The sequence below is a fragment of the Vidua macroura genome, chromosome 18, assembly GCF_024509145.1.
Source record: "Vidua macroura isolate BioBank_ID:100142 chromosome 18, ASM2450914v1, whole genome shotgun sequence".
In the NCBI taxonomy this organism is placed as follows: Eukaryota; Metazoa; Chordata; class Aves; order Passeriformes; family Viduidae; genus Vidua; species Vidua macroura.
The window spans coordinates 12,899,963-12,920,333 of record NC_071588.1 but is presented as its reverse complement, the minus strand read 5'-3'; the positions used below and the strand labels follow the sequence as shown (position 1 = coordinate 12,920,333).

General features: G+C 47.0%; 1 protein-coding gene across 5 annotated transcripts in view; it reads right to left on the bottom strand.

The window, feature by feature from the left end:
* MTMR3 (myotubularin related protein 3) overlaps positions 1–20,371 on the bottom strand; it is a 74,104-nt gene that overhangs the window by 7,091 nt on the left and 46,642 nt on the right. For all 5 annotated transcript variants that reach the window (XM_053994173.1, XM_053994171.1, XM_053994170.1 and 2 more), the window contains 10 exons: positions 18,193–18,289; positions 17,284–17,397; positions 11,318–11,523; positions 10,990–11,121; positions 8,993–9,104; positions 8,256–8,451; positions 6,554–6,739; positions 5,022–5,192; positions 2,692–2,837; positions 641–2,036 (listed from right to left, as the gene is read on the bottom strand). In XM_053994173.1, coding sequence (XP_053850148.1) covers positions 641–2,036; positions 2,692–2,837; positions 5,022–5,192; positions 6,554–6,739; positions 8,256–8,451; positions 8,993–9,104; positions 10,990–11,121; positions 11,318–11,523; positions 17,284–17,397; positions 18,193–18,289 — 2,756 coding nt within the window. The remainder of the gene's footprint in view (positions 1–640; positions 2,037–2,691; positions 2,838–5,021; positions 5,193–6,553; positions 6,740–8,255; positions 8,452–8,992; positions 9,105–10,989; positions 11,122–11,317; positions 11,524–17,283; positions 17,398–18,192; positions 18,290–20,371) is intronic.

The window sequence follows — 20,371 nt, the reverse complement described above, 5'->3', positions numbered from 1 at the left end:
ACATTAAACACTTCCAAATAAAACTGCAAATGGTTTAAAAGCTTTCCTAAAATCCTTAATTTGTTGAGAGAAAAACCGTTGTTGAAATACAGCTGCCACAAAAGCTCAGGCAATTTATTCCAGTTAATTTAGATTTCTAGAAATTTATTCCAGACATTGAGCCTGAGTGCCTGAAAGGGAGGTGTGACCCTGATGGGTTTGAGCTCACAGAGCTTGCCAGTGCTGGGACCTGCAGAGAACCAAGGGATCATCCTATGCTGCTGTGCCAAAAGTGGCACAGGAAAATATTTTTGCCCTATGTGAAGACAGCAGTAAACCAGAGGTTTGGTTGGTTTTATTGAGGTTTGGTAAACCAAGGGTTTGGTTGGTTTTACCGAGGCCAGGGAAGGTGTTCAGGTATGGCCAGGGGTGTGTGAGCTGCTGTGCAACACCCATCTGGAAATAAACCTTTCTGCTCAATCTGAAGTTCGGTGACAGTATCAGTCATCAGCATCTGCCACTATCAGGTACTTGGGCAGTGTTTGCCCTCTTCAGGATGACCTGGAGAGGTCTGTAAGAGCCCAAAAGTCAGGCCCTGAGCTGCGAGCCAGGAGGTGAGGGCTCGCTGAGCTCTGCGCTCGGCCCAGTGACGCTCACTCACCACTTCGTCTCCGTAGTCGCCGTTGAGCCGCAGGGAGCTGTTGAGGAGCTGGCTCTCCAGGCGGCTCTTCAGCTCCTGCACCTGCTTCTTGAGGGTCTCCACCTCCTGCTGATGGCCCGTCTCGATCTGGCGCAGGCGCTGCTGGATGACATCGCTGTAGACGGGCATCCCGTCATCGTCTAGGTGGCTGCGGGCCGGCTGGTCCGGGCTGCTGGCCGGCTGCTTCCCGAGCTGGCTGAACATCCATTTCTGGTGCAAGTTCCTCAGGTGGAGCTGAGCAGAGCTGCAGCTGGCCGTGGACACCTGCCGGCTCAGCGAGGCCTTGATCCGCCCGTCCTCGCCGTTGATGCAGTGTCCGTTGGTGGCGGGGAATTTCGGGGCCGTGAATCCCGTGGGTTTCTCCACCAGTTTGTTCTCCAGCTCCAGCTCCCCATTATACACCAGCTCATCTTTGCGGTCTGCTAGAGGCAAGGCACAAGGGGAAGGCATCGGGAGGTGGGTGGTGCTGCTACCAGAAGTCCTATGCACTCTTGATCCCAGTTTTTGGAGCTCTATCATGCACTCCCCCTCTGGCCTGTTCTCCAGAGTTCGGGACAGCTCGCCAGTGCTGTTGTCAAAGGGGTGAGGTCTGTGGCACGGAGCCCTGGGCGTGAGCTCGGGCTTTGCTTCGGTCTCTGTTAAGGTTTCCGTGGAGCTCTCGATGTTGGATGTCCTTTCCTCCAGCAGCGCTGTCAGAGGGAAGGCAAGGCTGGCCTGGGCAGTGCCGTACAGGCTCTCCGCTTCTCCTTCGCCTTTCCCAAGACCTTCCTCCTCCGTGTTGTTTGGAGCGTCTCTGTTTCCGGAGCCCTCGGAAGGAACAGCCTGCAGTCCTCTCCCATGAGGTGCCTTCTGGAGAGCGCTGCTGGGGTCGCTGTGCTCGTCCTGCTGTCCTTTGAGCTCTGCAGCACCGTGTGAGGCTGGGTGTGGGTTGGCTGTGGGATTGTTCATTATGGTACCTGTATCCACCTCGGCCTTCTCCTCGCACAGATTGTCAGCTCTCTTCTCCTTATCCAGGCCAACCTCATCCCCTTTCCCTGCTGCCTCCAGGCCACCCCTCAAGTGCTCCTCCAGCCCAACATCATCTTTAGTGGCCTCCTGCAGAATGTTCTCCATTTGTCCCTCTGCCACCCCGGCTGCCACAGAGAGCTCTGCCCCCATGGGGGCCCTGCCCTGCCTGCCCAGCCCGTCCCCCTCGAAGGGGTCGTCCCCAGGGGGGCCCAGGCTGCTGAGCTCCAGGGAGCGGCGGTGCTCCTGCCACTTCTCATTGAGGCTGGGGTCGCTGCTCCGGCGGTTGGTTGTAGGCACGCTGCTGTCACAGGCTGTCGTCAGATTGTCAAAGGATCTTGTCTTTGGTAGCCTGCAAAGGGACAAACAATCCCACTCCCAAGTCAGAGGATTTTTTTGTAACATTGAGCTACTGTGGTTCAAAACCAGCCCCCCAGTTAAGACAGTAACAATCTGCCAGCCAATAGACTTGTGGGAAGTATTATCCAGGAGCACATTCCGACCATCTGTAGTGCAGAGCTGCTTCCGTACTTCGTTTGCCATGAGGAAAATATGTTAAACCAGACTTCAAACATTCCCAGATTAATCCCTTGACCAGCAAGCCCCACTGCTTACAGCCTGGTCACACCTCCTAATAAACATGTGCTCAGAGTCACTGTACAACAAGCAAAGAAATGGTTATGCAACATTGGAAAAGGACACAAATTCAAGATAACAAATGAAAGCTTATATCCCGTGAGGACAGAAGGAAATTCTCTATGGCTATGTGACACCCAGAGTTTAACTCTATTTGCCCAGCTTCTCTCTGCCACGGTGTCAGCCCTGAAATGTGACAGCTTCCAAACACACCCCATGGACAGGCTGTGCTTGGGCAGCTCAGTCCCACAGTTCCACCAATACACCCGGGAGAAATCCTGCCCTCCCACCCAAACATTCTCCATTCATATCCCCCAATATTCTCTGTTGATCTTACTTTACAGGATGGGATTTCTGGGCTCTAGGCTCACCTGCCCAGAGGCTGCTCTTCGGGGCTAGAGCCTGGCACAGGGTACGGGGCACAGGTGTCATCGGCGGGCGTGGAGGGGGAGGAGCAGGGCAGGTAAACAGCGCTCCAGAGCATCAAGTTCCGCACATGGCACACGGGATACAGCACCTGGCAGGGGAGCACAAGGGAAGGGTCAGCTGCTGCCTCCCAGCAGGAGAAGTTCAGCTCTGAGGGGGGCAGTTCACCGGGCAGGTCTCAGCTGGGACATGTCCAGCCCATGCCAAGGGCTGGTGACAGCTTTTCATCAGCAACACTTGGGGCAAGAATGACTTTTTCTGTCAGAGGCAGAAAGATGCCAGCCTTCAGCTCCTGCTGAATGAACTCCTGCAATGAGCTCTCTGTCAATCTACACCTTCACAACTCATGGAATTCAGTGGCTCCTTCTGAGTGCTGAGGTTCCCTTGTGTGTTGTGTTGCACTGTGCCAGAGGGAGCTGAACTCATTCCATGGCCCCCAATCCACCACAGCTGAGCCTGGCTCCAGAGGAGGCACTCATGGGTACATACTCAGTACATGCAGAAGTTCTTTGAAGAGGCAGCTTCCTCTTAAAAGGGATTCCTTGATTGTGGAATATGCTTTCTGCTTCCCTTTAAAAACACCTGGGCTCATTTTAGCAGTTCCACACTTTTCCAAGCAACTTTCCCATGGAAAAGTAGGCAATGGCAGAGGAACAGCTGGCTCCATCAGACAGGCACTGCCCAGACTCCCCAGGGAATGGGAACAGCCCCAGAGCTCCAGGAGCATTTGGACAATGCTTTCAAGGACAGGGTGGGATTTTGGGATGCCCTGTGCAGGGCCACGAGTTGCATTGGATGATCCTGGTGGGTTCCTTCCTAAATGAGGATATTATGTGATTCTCTGAACACTCTGCTTCCCTGGCACTGAGCAGGAGAAGGGCCGTGGGGTGGCTCCTGCTCTTAAACAATTCTGGCTCTATAAGAGATGCAGTTGCACCATAGGCACCTTTTAAAGGCCGAAGCAAAACCACAAGAAAATGAACCCAAAACAGGAAATTATCCGAACTCCTATGTGCAGGAGTGTCCTGTGAGTATTTCCTGAGAACAGGGGCCAAGTGGAATAGAGCACAGAAGGGCAGCCCAAGGACAGACCTGTCCACACAATCACTGTGAGAGCATTCTCTATGCTCTTCCTGGCATTTCCATGGATATCTAGAAGCATCCACAGCTTTAAGATCCCCTCAGGCTGTGTCTGCTCTGCCTCACAAATTCTCCCCAGGAGTGTCAGGTGGGAAGGCTCCAAGGGCTCATTGCAGTGACAGCCCAGAGCCAGGACACACTCGGCCAAGGAGAGCTCAGGAAGTAGAAAATTCATCTTTTTACAACCACTGTGGGCAAAAAACTCCTTCCTGCTAAGCCGGAGTTTAGTTTTGCTGTAAGAAACAACTGAAAGCCACATCCATCATATGCAAAGCCACTGCACAGTCCTTACAGTTCAGTTTATGATATCTGATACTTCCAGAAATAAAAAGGGTTTAAATATTTATGCAAGTCCTTGAAGTCCTAACCATGATGTCATCTGGTGTTTGCTCTCTTGCCCATGAACTGCACCCCTGAATCCCTCACGTGACCTTGTACCAAACACACAACTGAGCCTCTTCCCAGAACCTTCAGTGAGCTTCTACACAGAGGAGCCAAAATAAAAACCTGAAGGTATCAAGAGAAACAAAGATACACTAAATAATCTGAGCCACTTTTTCTGTTCAGATTTAAAACTAATTTAGACACAGTGTCTAGGTTTGCAGGCAATTTTGTGTCACTCCTCTGACACAGCTCAGTTCTCCAGAGAGGTCTATTTATTGAACACTGAAATGCTTTCTGTTACAAACAATAAAATAGTAACAGAAAGCACTTTCCAGCACAGAGAAATTTCTGAGGTGGCATTTGACATTCCCCAAATATCAGCAAAATTAACCCAAGACTTCAAACATCAGCCTGAGCTGGGTGTTCCAAGGTGAATGTCAGGGTGAGCTGAGCCGGTCTGGAATCACCTCTCTGTCCATGGTGACAGTTCAGAGAACCACACTAGGGTTTGGGGAGGAAGGGATCTTAAAGCTCATGCAGTACCACCCCTGCAGTGGGCAGGAACACCCTCCATTATCCTGGGTTGCTCCCTGCACACCTGCAGGGATGGGGCAGCCACCACCTCAGCTGTGGTGGAACCCCAGGTCACCGGGTCCCACCGCTGGGCTGTTTCTCAGGGGACCCCCATTTGCAGGACGCTGTTTGGGGCAGCCTCCAGGGCTCTCCCACAGGAGGGGGCTGGGGTACATACAGATTCCGACTGGGAGGAGTAGAGCAGGTTTTTGAAGGCTTTGTTTGCTGCCCGCAGCAAAGACCAGACGGAGCAGGTCCGTTCCTGAGTGTGTTTCTCTCCTCTCTCTTTCGCATTGTTGCACAGGAATGTTCCAAAGAGGCAGGAGTAGGTGTGCTGCACCAACTTCACCTGCACAGAGCCACACACACACTGTGTCAGCTGGCACAAGGGGTCAGCCTCAGCTCCCTTCCCGGAGCAAACCCCACCCCAGGGCCGCCACACCAACCCACGGCATTTCTCACATACTTCCCTACAAACCAATTGCAAAGGAATGCAACGGGAGCGGAATCTTTTAAAATCATAACTGAAGAAATTCAGGAAAAAACATAACATAGAAAGACAAAATACTTGTTGCTAATCAAGTCATGTTGACACAAACTTATTGCCCTGCAGGTCAGGCAAAGCAGAATCATGATTCCTCTGCTACAAAACATTCATGCAGCACAGAAATGCTGATCATGAATCACTCCATGCTGGGCCCAGCCTAACAAATGCCATCTTAACTTCAGGCATATCAATGACTTCCTTGGGATTATTCAGATGTTTAAATGAAGACAAGTGGTTCAATACTGTAATAAATTAGGAGTTCACTCTACAAAGGCCAGCACACCATGGGTATGTTCTCTCCCAGTCCGGGGATATTAGCAGTGTGCTGTTAAGCCATTTACGACCTGTTGTATCTCATTTCACAACTGAGCCACTCAGGGACTGTACATGGGCTCAGTTACATGGCTGAGCTGGCAAGTGGTAATTCCAGTCAGCCACAATCACAGGAATGTGCCTTAAATCTCTTAGTGGATCAGACACTTCATAAAAACTTCTATTCTTCAGACTACTGGTCCTGCAGTCCATGACCGGCACGTCCAGAGATGTGAGAACTGACTTGGACCATCCTGGGTGAATTCCTAATAGGAATGCTGTCTGCTTCCAAAGATGGTAAGCACAGCTCCTGTGTCCTACACATTTTCAGTGAAGAAACCAAAAAAAATGAATGGAGCAGGTTGTTGTTAGAGGAGGAGTATTCAAGTCAAAACAAGATCCAAGCGGGGGGGAGTTTGCATCGGCAGTAAGAAGGTTTTTTTCCCAGGCTGTGTGGATGTTTTACACCGCTTAGGTGAGACTATTCAATCAATATAATTTATTTCTTTAAAGTCTAAAGGAAGTCCTTGAGGCTCCTGCTTTTAAGAGTGAACAGACCCTGTGGGTTTAACCAAGTGCTTTTGTCCCCTGAATCTGGGCAGCTTTTCTGTTCACTTTATCATGTGAGAGCATATATAGAATATATTCATATATATATAAAATAATGGAATGGTTTGCGTGGGAAGGAACCTTAAAGCCCATCCAGTTCCACCCCCTGCCATGGGCAGGGTTACCTTCCACTATCCCAAGTTGTTCCAACCTGGCCTCGGACACAGAAAGGTGAAATCTGCCCCCAGGCTCTCCAGCAGTGTTTAGCAGCAGTGTATTACCCCAGCAGTCTCCCAACTCACAAGGAATGCTTCGTTAAACTCGAAGGAGCAGGGGAACTGCCTCTGGAGCTGATGGACACAGTCCAGCCACTGCAGAAACACCGGGCAGCGCTCATTGAGGTCGTCCGAATTCTCCCCGTGGCCACAGCGATCTGCAAACTTGTGGCCAAAATCCAGCCACTCAGTCTCCACTAGCACCTGGAAACCCTGCAGGGAGGAGAGGAGAGATGAAGAATTCCTGTTTTTCTTTGATTCAGTTTTCTGAGATGGTCTGAGACTTGTGGGAATCACTGTGTCCTCTCTCCTATTTCCCTTCAGCACTGGGCTCATTACTTCTCTTTACTGCTTTCCCTAATGCCTCTGTGCTCTGAAATGGAATTAGGACAGATAAGGATTCCCAAACTACATGAACAGGAAAGGGAATAAGGCAGGTTAAGTCCTCAGTGACTGCCAGGGAAGATCCTGATATGAGCCCTATGTCATCCAGGCAGTGAAAAGTAGGAACTCTATCCTGCCAAAGCTTCTGGATCATGGTATCCAGTATTTGGACGAGTTATATAAAAACTTTTCTCGAAAATGATGGTCAGATCCACTTGTCAGGAAAGAAAACCATCCATCCACAACAGGACATCCAAGCTCAGGGAGAGCAGGTGCTTGTCTGTGCATACAGCAGTCACAAGGTTGATTAAAGGTTCACTTGAGTGATTTTTCATGAAAAGGGCAAAGAACATTCCCAAACAGTGCCTGGGTGAGCAGCTGAATGTCACACCTTGTCTCAAAGGACCTGAAATCCATCATAGGGCTGGTTTTTGTTCTTAGTGGAAAGAAAAATTGTAGAGAATGTTTATTGAGTCAAAATAATGGCTGTGATTAGAGCCATAATAATAGCTGACAGCTGAAAAGCTTTAAATCTGACAGCACTGAAAACTCATTTTCCTCAATGTTTCTGATCCTGGTACAGACAGCTACAGTTTATGGTTTGCTCTGGGTGACAGGGAAGGCCCAGAGCGTGCACAGCACAACTCTGCTCCCCAAGCAGGAAGGACAGCACCCTTTGGAGGACCGGGAGCAGATCCTGTGTCCAGACCAGAGCAGCATGTTTTGCCTGGTGGATGCCAGCTTCTAGAATCCATGTGGAAAAGGATCCAGGAAGTTTTCACACTTCCATCCAAAAGGCAGTTCCAGCTCCTAGTGTGTGTGAGGCTTTAAGCAGCAGCACACAGCAGTGTTCAGACACAGAGTTCTGTTCTGGACAACAACAGCATCTTGTCTGTGGGCTGGCAGATGGGAGCCAGCCAGCACATGTCCCCCAATGCTGAAAAGTGGTGGAACAGGGGAAAATCAAGAGAAATAGAACTGACAGAGGGCAATGGAAATGCGAAACTGGAAAACCTTGCAGCTGGGAAATGCAGCAAAGAGGAAGGCTCTCTATCAGTGCTTGGCTGAGAACCTGCAGGGATGCAGCAGAAGCTGCAACTGCAGCACTTTGTACTCCATATTCCTAAACTAAATAGGGGGAAGCACAGACCATGACTGTGCAGTTGCAGCAGAGGGAATGTGAACTACTCCTGAGTAACACATGTACATACACCTGGGAGTAACTGCAGACTACGGGTGACAAACTACTGCCAGCTTTCAATGCCTTTGCCAGGGGAGAAACCTGAAATAACTCACAGCCAGACTGCCTCCAGAGACCCCAGTGATTCCCAGCTGCTTTACCCACCTCCGTGGTCCTGTAGTAGGGGTCCAGCAGGAGCTTGGCCAGGGCCACGATCTGGGGTGTGCGGTCCCAGCCGTCAGAGCAGTGAACCAGCACGGGCCGCTGGTCCCGGTCCACGGCGTGCACCACGAGCAGCGCGGATTTCAGGAGCACTGACAGGTGCTGCAGCCACTTGGTGCTCTCCAGAGCTGACAGCCAACTAGAGGGAAACCAGGCAAGACAGTTTTTGCTCTTTTAAAATGCTTTCAGGTTTGGATGTCTGAGTGTCATGGCAAAGCTCCCATTTTAATAAGCTGTGAGTGCCAGTCTGTAGCATTTTTCACTTATGTCTTGTTAACACTTTCCCAGAGGTGGAAGCAGCAAAGCCACCTAGCCAACCCAAGGAACTGCCAGAATCTGGGATGAGCTGAAGGTTTGCATCTACTTTGAAACCATGGAAGGCTTAGCAGCAAATTCCAAACAGGGGAATAGCAGATCAGCCTGAGTGTGAGTGCTCAGAAGCCCACCAGAAGAAACAACATTCTGGTATCAATATTCAAGGTTACACTCTAATTTCAGAACTAATTTGCTATGTTCACTTCAATCAGAATAAACCAGTGACTTCCATGAAAATGGAAAAACACAGCTTAGCACTATTACCAGGGGAAAATCCACTGAATTTCAATTTAAAAATCATCAGCAGAAGAATGTGGCTGCAGAAACATGGAACCAAAGGCCCAAACCCCCAAACTTCCACTTACTTTCCTGGATCTGGCATTTGTGTGCAGAGCAGACGCAGTGACTGGAAGCTCTTGCGGATGGAGTGGATGTTTGCCATCCCCATGAACACCACTTCACAGTTGGGGTAATATTCTGCAGGGAAAGAACAAGACAGAGGGAAGAAAATAACAACTACCCTTCTAAAAGAGGATTTTTTTTCATAAAAACAAACCCCTGTTGCTGTGGACAGATGAAATAATCTGTTTACAAAGATTCTGTAAGTCCTTGGAGCTCACTGGGTATTCCAGACATGACAGCCCAGCAAAACAGGAAGCATTTAGCAAAGTCCTGCTGTATTTATTTCAAATGTTTCACTTCAGGTTACAAAAAGCAGAGTGCAAACCTCTGGGAATTCCTGCGCTCCAGGTTCCAGAATGTTGTAAAAAGACTGAGAAACATCAAAAGATGTGAAACATAAATAATATTTAATTGGCAATTTATGGATTTAAGTTAGACAGATTTCAGATCCCTTTTCCTAAGCACTCAAAAAGGCTGAAAGGTTACTTCAGCCACTGCTTTCCTCTGAGGGGAATTGTATGAGGAAGCATCACACATGTGAGAAATACTGGGAGCTCAGGAAAACAAGATACATGGAATTACTTTGGATGTGCTCAAGCAACACTGGAGGCCTGGACAGACAGGGCCAGTGCTCAGGGCACCTAAAGAGAGCCAGAAAATACCAGTTCAGTAGTTTTCCCAAGATTTAGTCTTCCCTCTGCTGTGATGCTTCAGTCTGCACATAATCACACAGTAACTAAAATGACCATTTCTACAGGAGAAAAATAACCAGGATTCAGAATCTGGGATTCTGAGTGCTTGCACAAGAAAATTCAGGAGTCTGTGATATTTTGTACCATTTGATTTCCCAACTCTTTATCAGCCCAACAAATGCTGGGCCAAACCCAATGAGGGACTGCAACTCCAGGAACAGCCTCAGACAGTATCAGACAACTTCAGAGTTTTTTTGTATTTTTACAGAATTATATCTAAAGTACAGCATAGATGAGCTATTTTTATACAGAGAATGAAGCAGACCTGGCAATACCCACAGAAAATTTAGCAGCAAAAAGCAAAACAGGTTTTATTGAAGGTGACAAGCTATTTGAAAACCTTCTCCACAGAATTAAAAAAACAATATACAGGAAGAAAATCAAACTTCCTGTATACTCTGCTTTTCTGTTTTGAAATTTTACTCTCTGATTATAATAATAATTCTGAAGAATTATTTAGTGGTTTTGAGGTGTTAAATGGAAACCTATAATTTTTTTAAACTGGTGGCTACAAATCAAAATGCAGCTATTGCAGCAAAGACCAAAATAAAAGGTCAAAAGAGCTTTTGTTATCTTATCTCCAGTTTTTCTGTCTGGGATTTTTTTCCAGCCTCTCCACCCATGGAATTTTAATAGGCTGCATTAATACCCAACAGTGACCATAAATAATATCTTGTTTATAAAACCACCAATTCACAAGTGCCAAAGAACACAGAATGTGGTGTTGCAACTGCATTACACATGCAAGGTGAGGCAGGATTGCAGTTACTATGACACAAATACTGAAAAATGCTTCAGCTTTAGGGAAATTGCTGAGAAGTTGTATGTTGTGCAACCATTCTAGAATATTCTTCTCTTCTGCAGCCAGTGGGTTTTACACGTTCAGGGATTTTAGACATGAGCACACTGGACAGACACCTTTGTCTCTCTCTCTAGTTTATACATCTGACTCAGCAAGGGAAAGCTCTTAGCAGATTCCACAGGGTTCAGCATTCACTGAGCACTGTAGCCAGCTGGGTTAATGGCCTGAGAACAGACTAATTAACAGCTCAACCTGCCCTCGGAAGGGCTGGGTGGGGGCTGCCATGATCCAGAACGTTCAGACAGATGAGCAGTGTACAGACAGTGCTGAAGGGTGTCAGGGTAATCACACTGGAGCAAATCCCTTTGACTGATTGCCTGGAAAGCTGAGGAGGAATGCTGCTCACCTGGGCACTCACAGCCACCCCCCTTGGCTCTGTTGGCCACGGCTGCTGCGTAAGATCGCGCGTCCAGGATCAAAAGCTTCTGAGGCTGGATTGCCAAACTCTCTGCTCCTGAGGCATTGGAGATGGAGGAGTCTGGGGAGGAGGAAACGTGTGAGGAGCTCAGAGGATCCTTCTGACATTGGTTACAGCACGATTCCCTCAGTCCCACAATGCTCATGCACTGGAGAATGCGGACTAAACACGACAGATTTCTTCTGTTACAGCACCAGAGATTAAACTTTTACATAAAGCTCTGCCCTCGACAGAAAAACAACGGTGACAGCCTTACCAAATTCCACATCAGAGAGGTCCCCTCCGTTGGACAAATCTCTGGAACAATTCCCATTCATTAACTTGTTACTGTTGGACCTGGAGTCTGAGGCACAGGCTTTGGCTACGGACTGGACCAGGTGCTCATCGTCGGCGTTCCTCCAGCCCCACCAGCTAACCTCGGGCTGGCCACAGCGGGAGATCACTGCCCCATTGCTCTGGTGCCTGAAAGCAGAGGGCATACACAGTCAACAATCAGGATGAAGACCACAGAGGGCACAAAAATTTCAGTGAAGTGCTCCAGTAGCTTCATTCCCACCGGGGCCATCATTCAGCAGTTATCCCCAACCTGGGATTCAGCTTCCCTACAGGCTATGACCACAGTCACTGATAGATGAAAGTCACAGCAAGGTTAGGAAGAGAAAACAAAGCATCTTCTTGCCCAATATTTTGGCCTGTTGGCCAGTGAAAGCTGGGAAAGCTGCTTTTTGGAACAGCAGGTGAGGCATGACAGAGGAATTCAACATGTATGGGGGACAACAGAGAACACCCTAAGCTGGACACGGCTCTCGTCTCCTGGAAGGTGACATTCAAAAAAAATTCTTTAGTTTCACACGTCTGAAGAGTTAGTAGTTATTTCCTTAAATCTGACCTGGCTTCTTGTACTACGCAAAAAGAACAGATCTGGAATAATTAAAACTTATTGAACCATTGCAAACTTGCTCTGAAAAAGGTATGAAGACTCTCCCCTATAATCTATTATAAAAAGAGGACTGAAATGTATTATCACAGTAATTCAATTCACTGCTTTTGCACTGGCACATCCCCCTGCTGCCACCAGCTCTGTGACTCTCCAGTCACTGAAATGTCTGCACCTGGCAGGAACAAACTTCTCCCTGACCTTGCCCAGCAGCACCTGAATTCAGGGAGCTCAGCCCAGCTGGGGTGAGCAGAGAGCTGCAGGTGGAGTGGCCAGAGCAGCGCACACAACTTCTGGGGCACCTCAAAATGTTTAATCCCTGCCTCGTGTCCCAGCTGAAATATCTCAGCACTCATCCACATGGCTCTTCTCTGTTTAATTCAAAGGATCATAGAATAGTTTGGGTTGTGAAGAGTCCTAGTGCTCATCCTGTTCCACCCCCTGCCATGGGCAGGGACACCTTCAACTGTCCCAGGCTGCTCCCAGCCCTGTCCAACTTCACCTTGGGCACTGCCACAGATCCAGGGGCAGCCACAGCTGCTCTGGGCACCCTGTGCCAGGGCCTGCCCACCCTCACAGGGAACAATTCCTTCCCTATATCCCATCCATCCCTGCCCTCTGGCACTGGGAAGCCATTCCCTGTGTCCTGTCCCTCCATCCCTTGTCCCCAGTCCCTCTCCAGCTCTCCTGGAGCCCCTTTAGGCCCTGCAAGGAGCTCTGAGCTCTCCCTGGAGCCTTCTCCTCTCCAGGTGAGCACCCCCAGCTCTCCCAGGCTGGCTCCAGAGCAGAGGGGCTCCAGCCCTTGGAGCACCTCTGTGGCCTCCTCTGGACTGGCTCCAGCAGCTCCAGGTCGTTCCTGTGCTGGCCCCAGGGCTGGGGCAGCTCTGCAGGTGGGGTCTCACCTGAGCAGGGCAGGAGGGCAGAATTCCCCCTTTCCCTACTGCCCAAGCAGTTGGATCAGCCCAGGACACAGGTGCATTTCTGGGAATAACAACTTTTCAAGTAGAGGTGCCTTTGGGCAATGCTTCCCTCACCCAGGAGTCCCCCCTAAACCCTGGATTTCCAAAGCATGCACCTGCCAATTACAATTCCTGTATGTTATGATGCAGGAAAAGATTCTAGAGCCTTTACTGCCCACCACAGCTTCAGGGCAACCAGGAGCTGTTCACTTCCCTCTAACCAGGGAACCCAGATTGCTGAGGGTCAGCTCAAATCTTAACAGCCCTGAACAGGATGCCAGCCCACCCAAAGCAACCAGTGTTGACTTTTTGGCTCTGAGTACTCTGATGGATGTTCTGGAGGTGTGACAGGCTGGTTTGTGCTGTGCTGTCAGAGCTGTCACCCCCGGGTGCTGCGCGGCACCTCCTCCGCAGAGTCCCCGCGGGCACCGCGTGGGCGCCGCCGCCTCCTGCTCCTCATCCAACAGCAACACAGGGACAGGCTCCGTGGTGCACAGCCTCCAAGCGATCAAACAGGCTGGAATATGGGTTTGAAGTATTCTTCATAGCTCTTTTATAATTGTTTCACATAAAATCCCTTCAGCGAGAGGAAGCACTGACACGCTGCGTTAAGCGAGGCAAAGGAAAAGCAATGCGAAGCCACAGCTCTTACACCAGGTGCCAGCCGACTGCAGGCACAGGGAAATGGATTTCTGCTGAAATTTAATGGCCTTCCACAAACAGCTCTACCCATAGCAAATTAGTTCAGGAAAAAATACGTGCCAATCACTGAAAGGCCACCTAGTTCCCCGCTACGCTTGCACAAATAAAAGAAAATAAAACATCATTATATGTGTAAGAAATCTATTTTGAACAGAGCAGCTCATTTATTTTTCCATATGTTCTCCCAGATTTCATTACTACCTGCTGCAGAATAATTTTCATAGGTTCATAAAGAGTTATATTTTCATCTCCAGGTCCTTGCCTTGCATTATAAAAATAATGAACAATCATTAGGCCGGGAGATGAGCTCGTTGGTGGTTGTGCAGCCCTACCAGTGCCCTGCACAAATCTGCCATGTTCAGAGGTACCAGAAATCAGCACACAATTCTAGTTAGGGGCATGCTGGAGGGCTGAGGAATTCCACTCATTCCAGCTGGACTGGCCACAGGGATAAGGAGCAGCCAGCATGATGTTGAGATCCCCAGGGATAGAGCTGGGATAAGAGGGCATCACTCAGAGCTCAGGAACAAAACAAAACTATTCAAGAAACTTAAAGCAAAACTTCCATGGAAAACTCCCTAGAGACAAAAAACCTGCAGCCCCTGCAGAAATCAAGAGTAAATCAGCATTAGGGAACTCTAAAGCCCTTTACAAGCTGTTGTGCAGGACACATGCACATCTCTGCACAGGCTTCATCCTCCCCGTGTTCAAACCACGGAGTACAACAATAAATCCCCCAAGTCCTTGTAACCACAGAGCAGTGAGGAGCAAGGAAGGGTGAACTGCTCCCTGTGCTGCATTTCTGAACCATCAGCACCATAATGGAAGTCCCTTTGTTGCAGTTCAGGGATGCAACTCATGGCAAGAACAGAATTTCCATGTGCCACAGGATCCCTGGGCACCCTCAGCAGTACAAAGCTAAAGGACACTTCCACACAGAGAACTTTCAGGGAGGCTCTCATGATGCTGTTTCTACAAGGTAGGAGGAAGCTCTTGCTACTGTCTTCCCAAAAAATCCTAAGAGCATTCTCCATAATATTGATTTTCTGGGGCCAGATTTATCTACTTAAATTATTGTTCCCAGACAGGTTGAGGCTGCGGCTGCCCCTGGATCCCTGCAAGTGTCCAAGGCCAGGCTGGATGGGGTTTGGAGCAATTTGGGGTAGTGGAAGGTGGAATCAGAGGATGGAATCAGATGAGCTTTAAGCTCCCTTCCAACCCAGTCTGTGTTTCTGTGACTCTATGAAATATGTGAATAGGCTTAAAAATTGGAAACAGAAAGAAAAACTGCAGGGTCTGGTGTGAGATTTCTTTAGAAATCTGATCACAGAATGGGAGTAATGCTCCTGATAGTCCAATCCCCACTGAGCATTCCTGGAGCTTGTCTCCAAATCAGCCTGCTGGGCTTGTCAGCCTGGACTGCTTCACAGGGACAATGAATTTCCTGTTGCCAGTGTGTGTTTCTGGTCTCTGTCCCAGTGATCTGTATCTGAGAAAAGTGATTTGATTTATTTTTTAAAAATCCAGATTACTTCTTTTTGCCGTGAAGTAAAGCAAAACGAGGTTTAGTAATGTGATCAATACTGAAACTAAAATCATTAAGTCCCAAAATAATTTCAGTGGATAAAAAATGTTGAGTAAGCTCTTGCCCCTTACTCCACCAAAGCAAGAAAAAAACCCTGTTTTTATGTATATATGTATATGTGTATATATATATATATATATATATGTGTGTGTGCATATATATATAACTATATATGGAATTCCAATCATAGGATCATGGAAAGATCTGGATGGGAAAGGACCTTAGAACTCATCCTGTTCTACCCCCCGCCATGGGCAGGGACACCTTCCCCTACACCAGGATGCTCCAAGCCCAGTCAAACCTAGAAATCCTCCTCCCCTCACTGCTCTATTAGAGCCCAGAGTGATGAACTGGATGTCTTGAAAATTCTATTACTAAATGTCAAGATAAGGAAAAAAAAAAGAAATCAAAAAAGAGAAACACTTTTCTCTCACTGATTTGAAGCTCAGCAATGAATCCCCATGTGTGGTTTACCACCCAGAGCCTCAGCAGAACTGATGAAAATTGAACATGGGGACAGAACAATTTCAGTCTCTGTGGTCTTTTGACTTTTCAATTGCTCTTCTGTAAATCCCTGGAATGCAAGGTGTACCCAGGAATGAGAATGAAGTGCTTTCCTTCTGTGCAGTGATGACAGGAGGGGGAATGCTGCCCTGGGGAAGTGTGTTTGCAGGTGAGGTGTCCCCTAATTATGTGACAACTGTAGAAAAGGCCCAAAAGCTGAACCCAAACCCTCACATAAATCATATTATTCTCCTTTATACATATATATACACACACATTTAGTACTGTAATAATAAAATACCCAGGTTTTTAAAAGTCAGCATATGCTGGAAAGCATTTTCCCCTTCTCAGAGCTGAGCAGAGGAGGGAACAACTCTTTCACCATTCCAAAAGAGACCACACTAAACCCCTTTGTTGGTTGGAAGGAAAAGGAGGAAAGACAGGAGGATTTAAAGATAATGGTTTGCTGCCATGAGCTAATTTGTTCTGCCTTCACTGAACAAGAACCCTTAAGCTCAGTAAACAGAGTTTTGTGGCCTACAGCTCTCCTGCCCTTGGCTCCTCTGATGCAAGCTCCAAGGACCTGCCAGCTTTCCTGCTCCCCATGTTCACCAGAAATGGGTGCCAAGGCTTAGGGAATATCAGGATTCATTATCTTTTCAATCCCTTTGTCATCTGATGTTTTAAAGAGATTTTAAAGATTTATGGGAGGATAACCACTCCAGGGAAGGGGCCATGGTATTAAGTGACAGCTTTATAGGACCATGGAATGGTTTGGGTGGGAACAGACCTTAAAGCTCATTCCATTCCATCCCCTGCCACGGGCAGGAAGACCTTTCACTAGATAAGGTTGCTCCAAGCCCTGTCCATCCTGGCCTTGGACACTTCCAGGGATGGGGCAGCCACCAAATATCCACAAAATTGAAAATATTTGAAAAAACAGATGCTGAAATTTATTTCTTACTAAAGAAGCTGTCAAAACCCAGTCTCTCAGACAAGCAGTTTTATTATGAAGAATTGCTGGAATCAGTCTAAGGAAGGGTCTGTGTAATTAAAGCTATCTAAAATATGGAGATAGAGCTAAACTGTACATTAATTTTTAATCTGAGTTTTAGATCTCTTTCAAGTAATTTTGGTGTTTGTCCTTGTTTATCCTGCAGTCTGAGAATCAGCCAGATGAGTCAGGGAAAAGCCAAAGGAGTACCCAGCCAGGGAGGCCATTTATCAGTTCTCCTCTGATGTCTTCATCTTCCATTTTTTCATTTTCATATTAAGAAAAGTTAAAAATCAATCTTAACTGGGGTGACTGCCCCAGGAATGATTTGCAGGAGATACAAATGCTGAGTGCTCCTCCAGTGTGTGTTTGGAATTCTAAATACAACCCATTATTCCCACTCGGAGTGCACGTGGAGCGTCTGCCTTACCCAGAGCAACCTGAGCACCTCCCAGAATTCCCAGTTATGACTTACTCCAGCTTTTCCTTGCCAGGACTGCCTGTTTCCAGCCTGGGGAAGGCTGCTGCAGCTGCTCCTCACCTGTACACCACGGCAGGGATGCGCTTCCAGGAGCGGAAGCTGGCCACGCTCTCCAGCTCCTTGTCCGTGATCCAGGCGGGAACGATGATCTCCTGGGGGTAACTGCCACACAGCCTGGGGAAAGGGAGCAAAGTCAGGGCTATGGAGCAGCTCCAGACTTCCCAGAGTGCACAAGGCAGCACTGGAGGAACCTGACAGCCCTTTTGCTAATTCCTGCTTCCCTGGATGTTATGCTTCTCCAGCATTAAATATGGTGGGATGGCTTTTTCTCCTTCCCTCGACTTGCAGAAGCCAAAGCAGAGATTCCTCGTGCAGGGACACCAACCCCCAGCTGGGAGTCATTATCCTGCACAGGCAGAGCACTCCAACTGCTCCATCACAAAGTGTTCCAGCTGGGTTTGCTCTGAGCTGGAGCAGGGATCAGCCAGAACACCCTGTCCCCCCAGCTGGGGATCACAGAGCACCCTCCTCTGCTCCGGAGCCTAAAGAGGGCTTTTGTCTGCACTCTGAGTACCTCAGAAAGTGTTTTCTCTTACTTATTCATCTACAAATTTAACTCTTCCAAACCTGTTTGCATTTTTTTCAAATACATGTCTTTGAATTAAGTTAGAGAATAGGAAACAATAAAAAATGTCTTAAAAAGTTCAAACTCCACTCTTTGCTCACTTAAGATGTCCCTTAGAATGCTTGTTCTCTAATAAGCCACATCAAAACCTGGTATTTTCAAGCCTAAAAATCTGTAGCAGCTAATAAAATATTAAATAATTTAAAGCATTTTTTTTCTATAAACCAACAAAAAAATCATAATTCTGATTGTCCCTTATTGGGAACGGTAAAGTTGAAAAACGTTTCAGTAATTGAGTGTTTTAAGATGCAGTTTGGCTGTGGAGGAGCAGCTCCAGCACTCACTTGTACTTCTCATTGATGTTGGAAATCCTCCAGGCATTGTTCATATCAAACCCCATCCGCTCCACTTCGTTCTTAAACCTGGAAGTTACATGTTCTCCTGGGGACCAAGAGCACAGGGGGAAACAAGGAATTAGGATTCCTACTTTGCAGAACAGAGAAAAGCAGCACATCCTTCAGTCCAAACCCACCAGCTGCATTTCACAGCCTCATTCTGACATTTGCACTGACATCTCTCCCTGGCCAGCTCTCCAGAAATGCCAGAGTCCAACAAGGAGTTTTACTCTGAAATTACCAACTTCTGAAAATTCATATTAAAAAACAGTGCAGCAGACCAGAACCAAGGACATCAGCAAAGGAACTGAGATCCATCAGCAATCCAAGTGGGATGGTTGGAAGTTCAGAACAATTTTCTATAAATGAGAAGAATGTGAGGCTCTGGTGAAAAAGGGTAAGACCTGGAATGTGCCCTGGAACAGGCAATCTGTTGAATATGCATTTCCAGCCCCAGGTTTCCTGTATGGCTGGAGGCAAGTCCTGTCATTTATCCTGCATCTCAGTTTTCCACCATAAATTGGACATTATTCTTCCATGAGTCATGTGGAGATAGAGAGGTAAACCACATAAATTATTGTTTGACACAAATATCAGTCACAAGAGCCTCACAAACTCCTGGATTAACACATTAAAGGAAGTGGAATGAACCCCATTTATTTCCTAGACACTTTTGTTTTAAAGTCTCAAAATACAATTGAAAAATATACAATGGCAATAAAGAATAAGACTGAAAGTCTGGAAAATGAGACAAAATTTCCAGGTTTCCAGGGCTAAGAAAAGTGCTAAATTTAATGAGCATGTGAGCAGCACTAGATAAGTGATTCTGAAAGTCCATCCATTGCTTGTCTCTTTAAATTACTGTAGCAGTAAATCCTGAGACAGAGCAGCACCCAAGGGGGGAAAAATTCTGCTGAAAAATTAATGCTTTAAGTATTACATCTTTCCATTAAATATTTTAAAAATCCCTTAAAGTCTTTCAATCCCCCAGATATCTGTAGATACACATTTAATTTCAAGATGTAAATGCATGTCTGAAATGATTTTTAATGCCATGTTACAGAACAATTAGAAATAAATATAAATAGGTAAATTAAGAATATAGACAGCAGCCTAATTACAGGACTTAATTAACTACAGTGTTATAAAGATCCTTTGTCAAGAGCTGAGGTGGAATTGGACAACACATTCCAGCCAGGCAACAACTTCTGCCAGATTTGTCCTTAGCAAAGACTTTTTAAATTTAAAAATCCCACAAGTTCTTTTACTGGAGCACCACAAGGATGGGCTTCCTTATCAGCTGCTCCTTAAAACTTGTGCTACATCCTTAAGGATTTTTTTGGATAGCAAATGAGAGTACTGGAAATATCCCAAATCAATGCTGCTCAGCCTGGTGGGTTTTAAGAGAAACATATAAAGCTACATGAAAATCATATATTCTGTTTGATTTTTCCCTCTTAATTTTTAGTTGCTGTGCAGTCACAGGTTTTTCTCTTGGAAAAAAAACCCTAACCTTAATATTTTGTCCATTTCTCCTGAATTGCTGGTATTTTAAGAGGCACTTTGAGCCAACATTTATAATGTTTAGAAGCATCCTAATCCACTTTCAAAATCCCAGGGAAAGCAAGCTAAGTATTTTGTGGGCTTGTGCTTCCTATTAAAGCTGACCCTGTCCAGCCACAGCCTGAATCTCTACTATAGACACTGCTAACATATTTTTCCCAGAAAATGTGTTCTGTTGACACTTGGATGGATTTTGAAGCATTTTTGTACTTTTGTCTGTATCTACCAAATAATGGGCTCCTTGGACATAAAAGAGAAATGACAATGTCTTGGGATTGACTTCTTCAACCACATTCACATTGATTTATTTCAGCTATAATTCAGCTCTTTGAAGGAGAACATCTACCCTCAGCCACAGGCAGCTACAGGGAGATAAAGTTATACTAAAGAAAATTATTTCATAGACAAAGCTGCAAGAAAAATATCTGATTGATAAAAATTAATGAAACGGTAAATGTTGCTTCTTATCCCCAGAAGTGTCCAAGGCCAGGTTGGACTTGGAACAACCTGGTCTAGTGGAAGATGTCCCTTCCCATGGCAAAGGGTGGAAGGTCCCTTCCAGTCC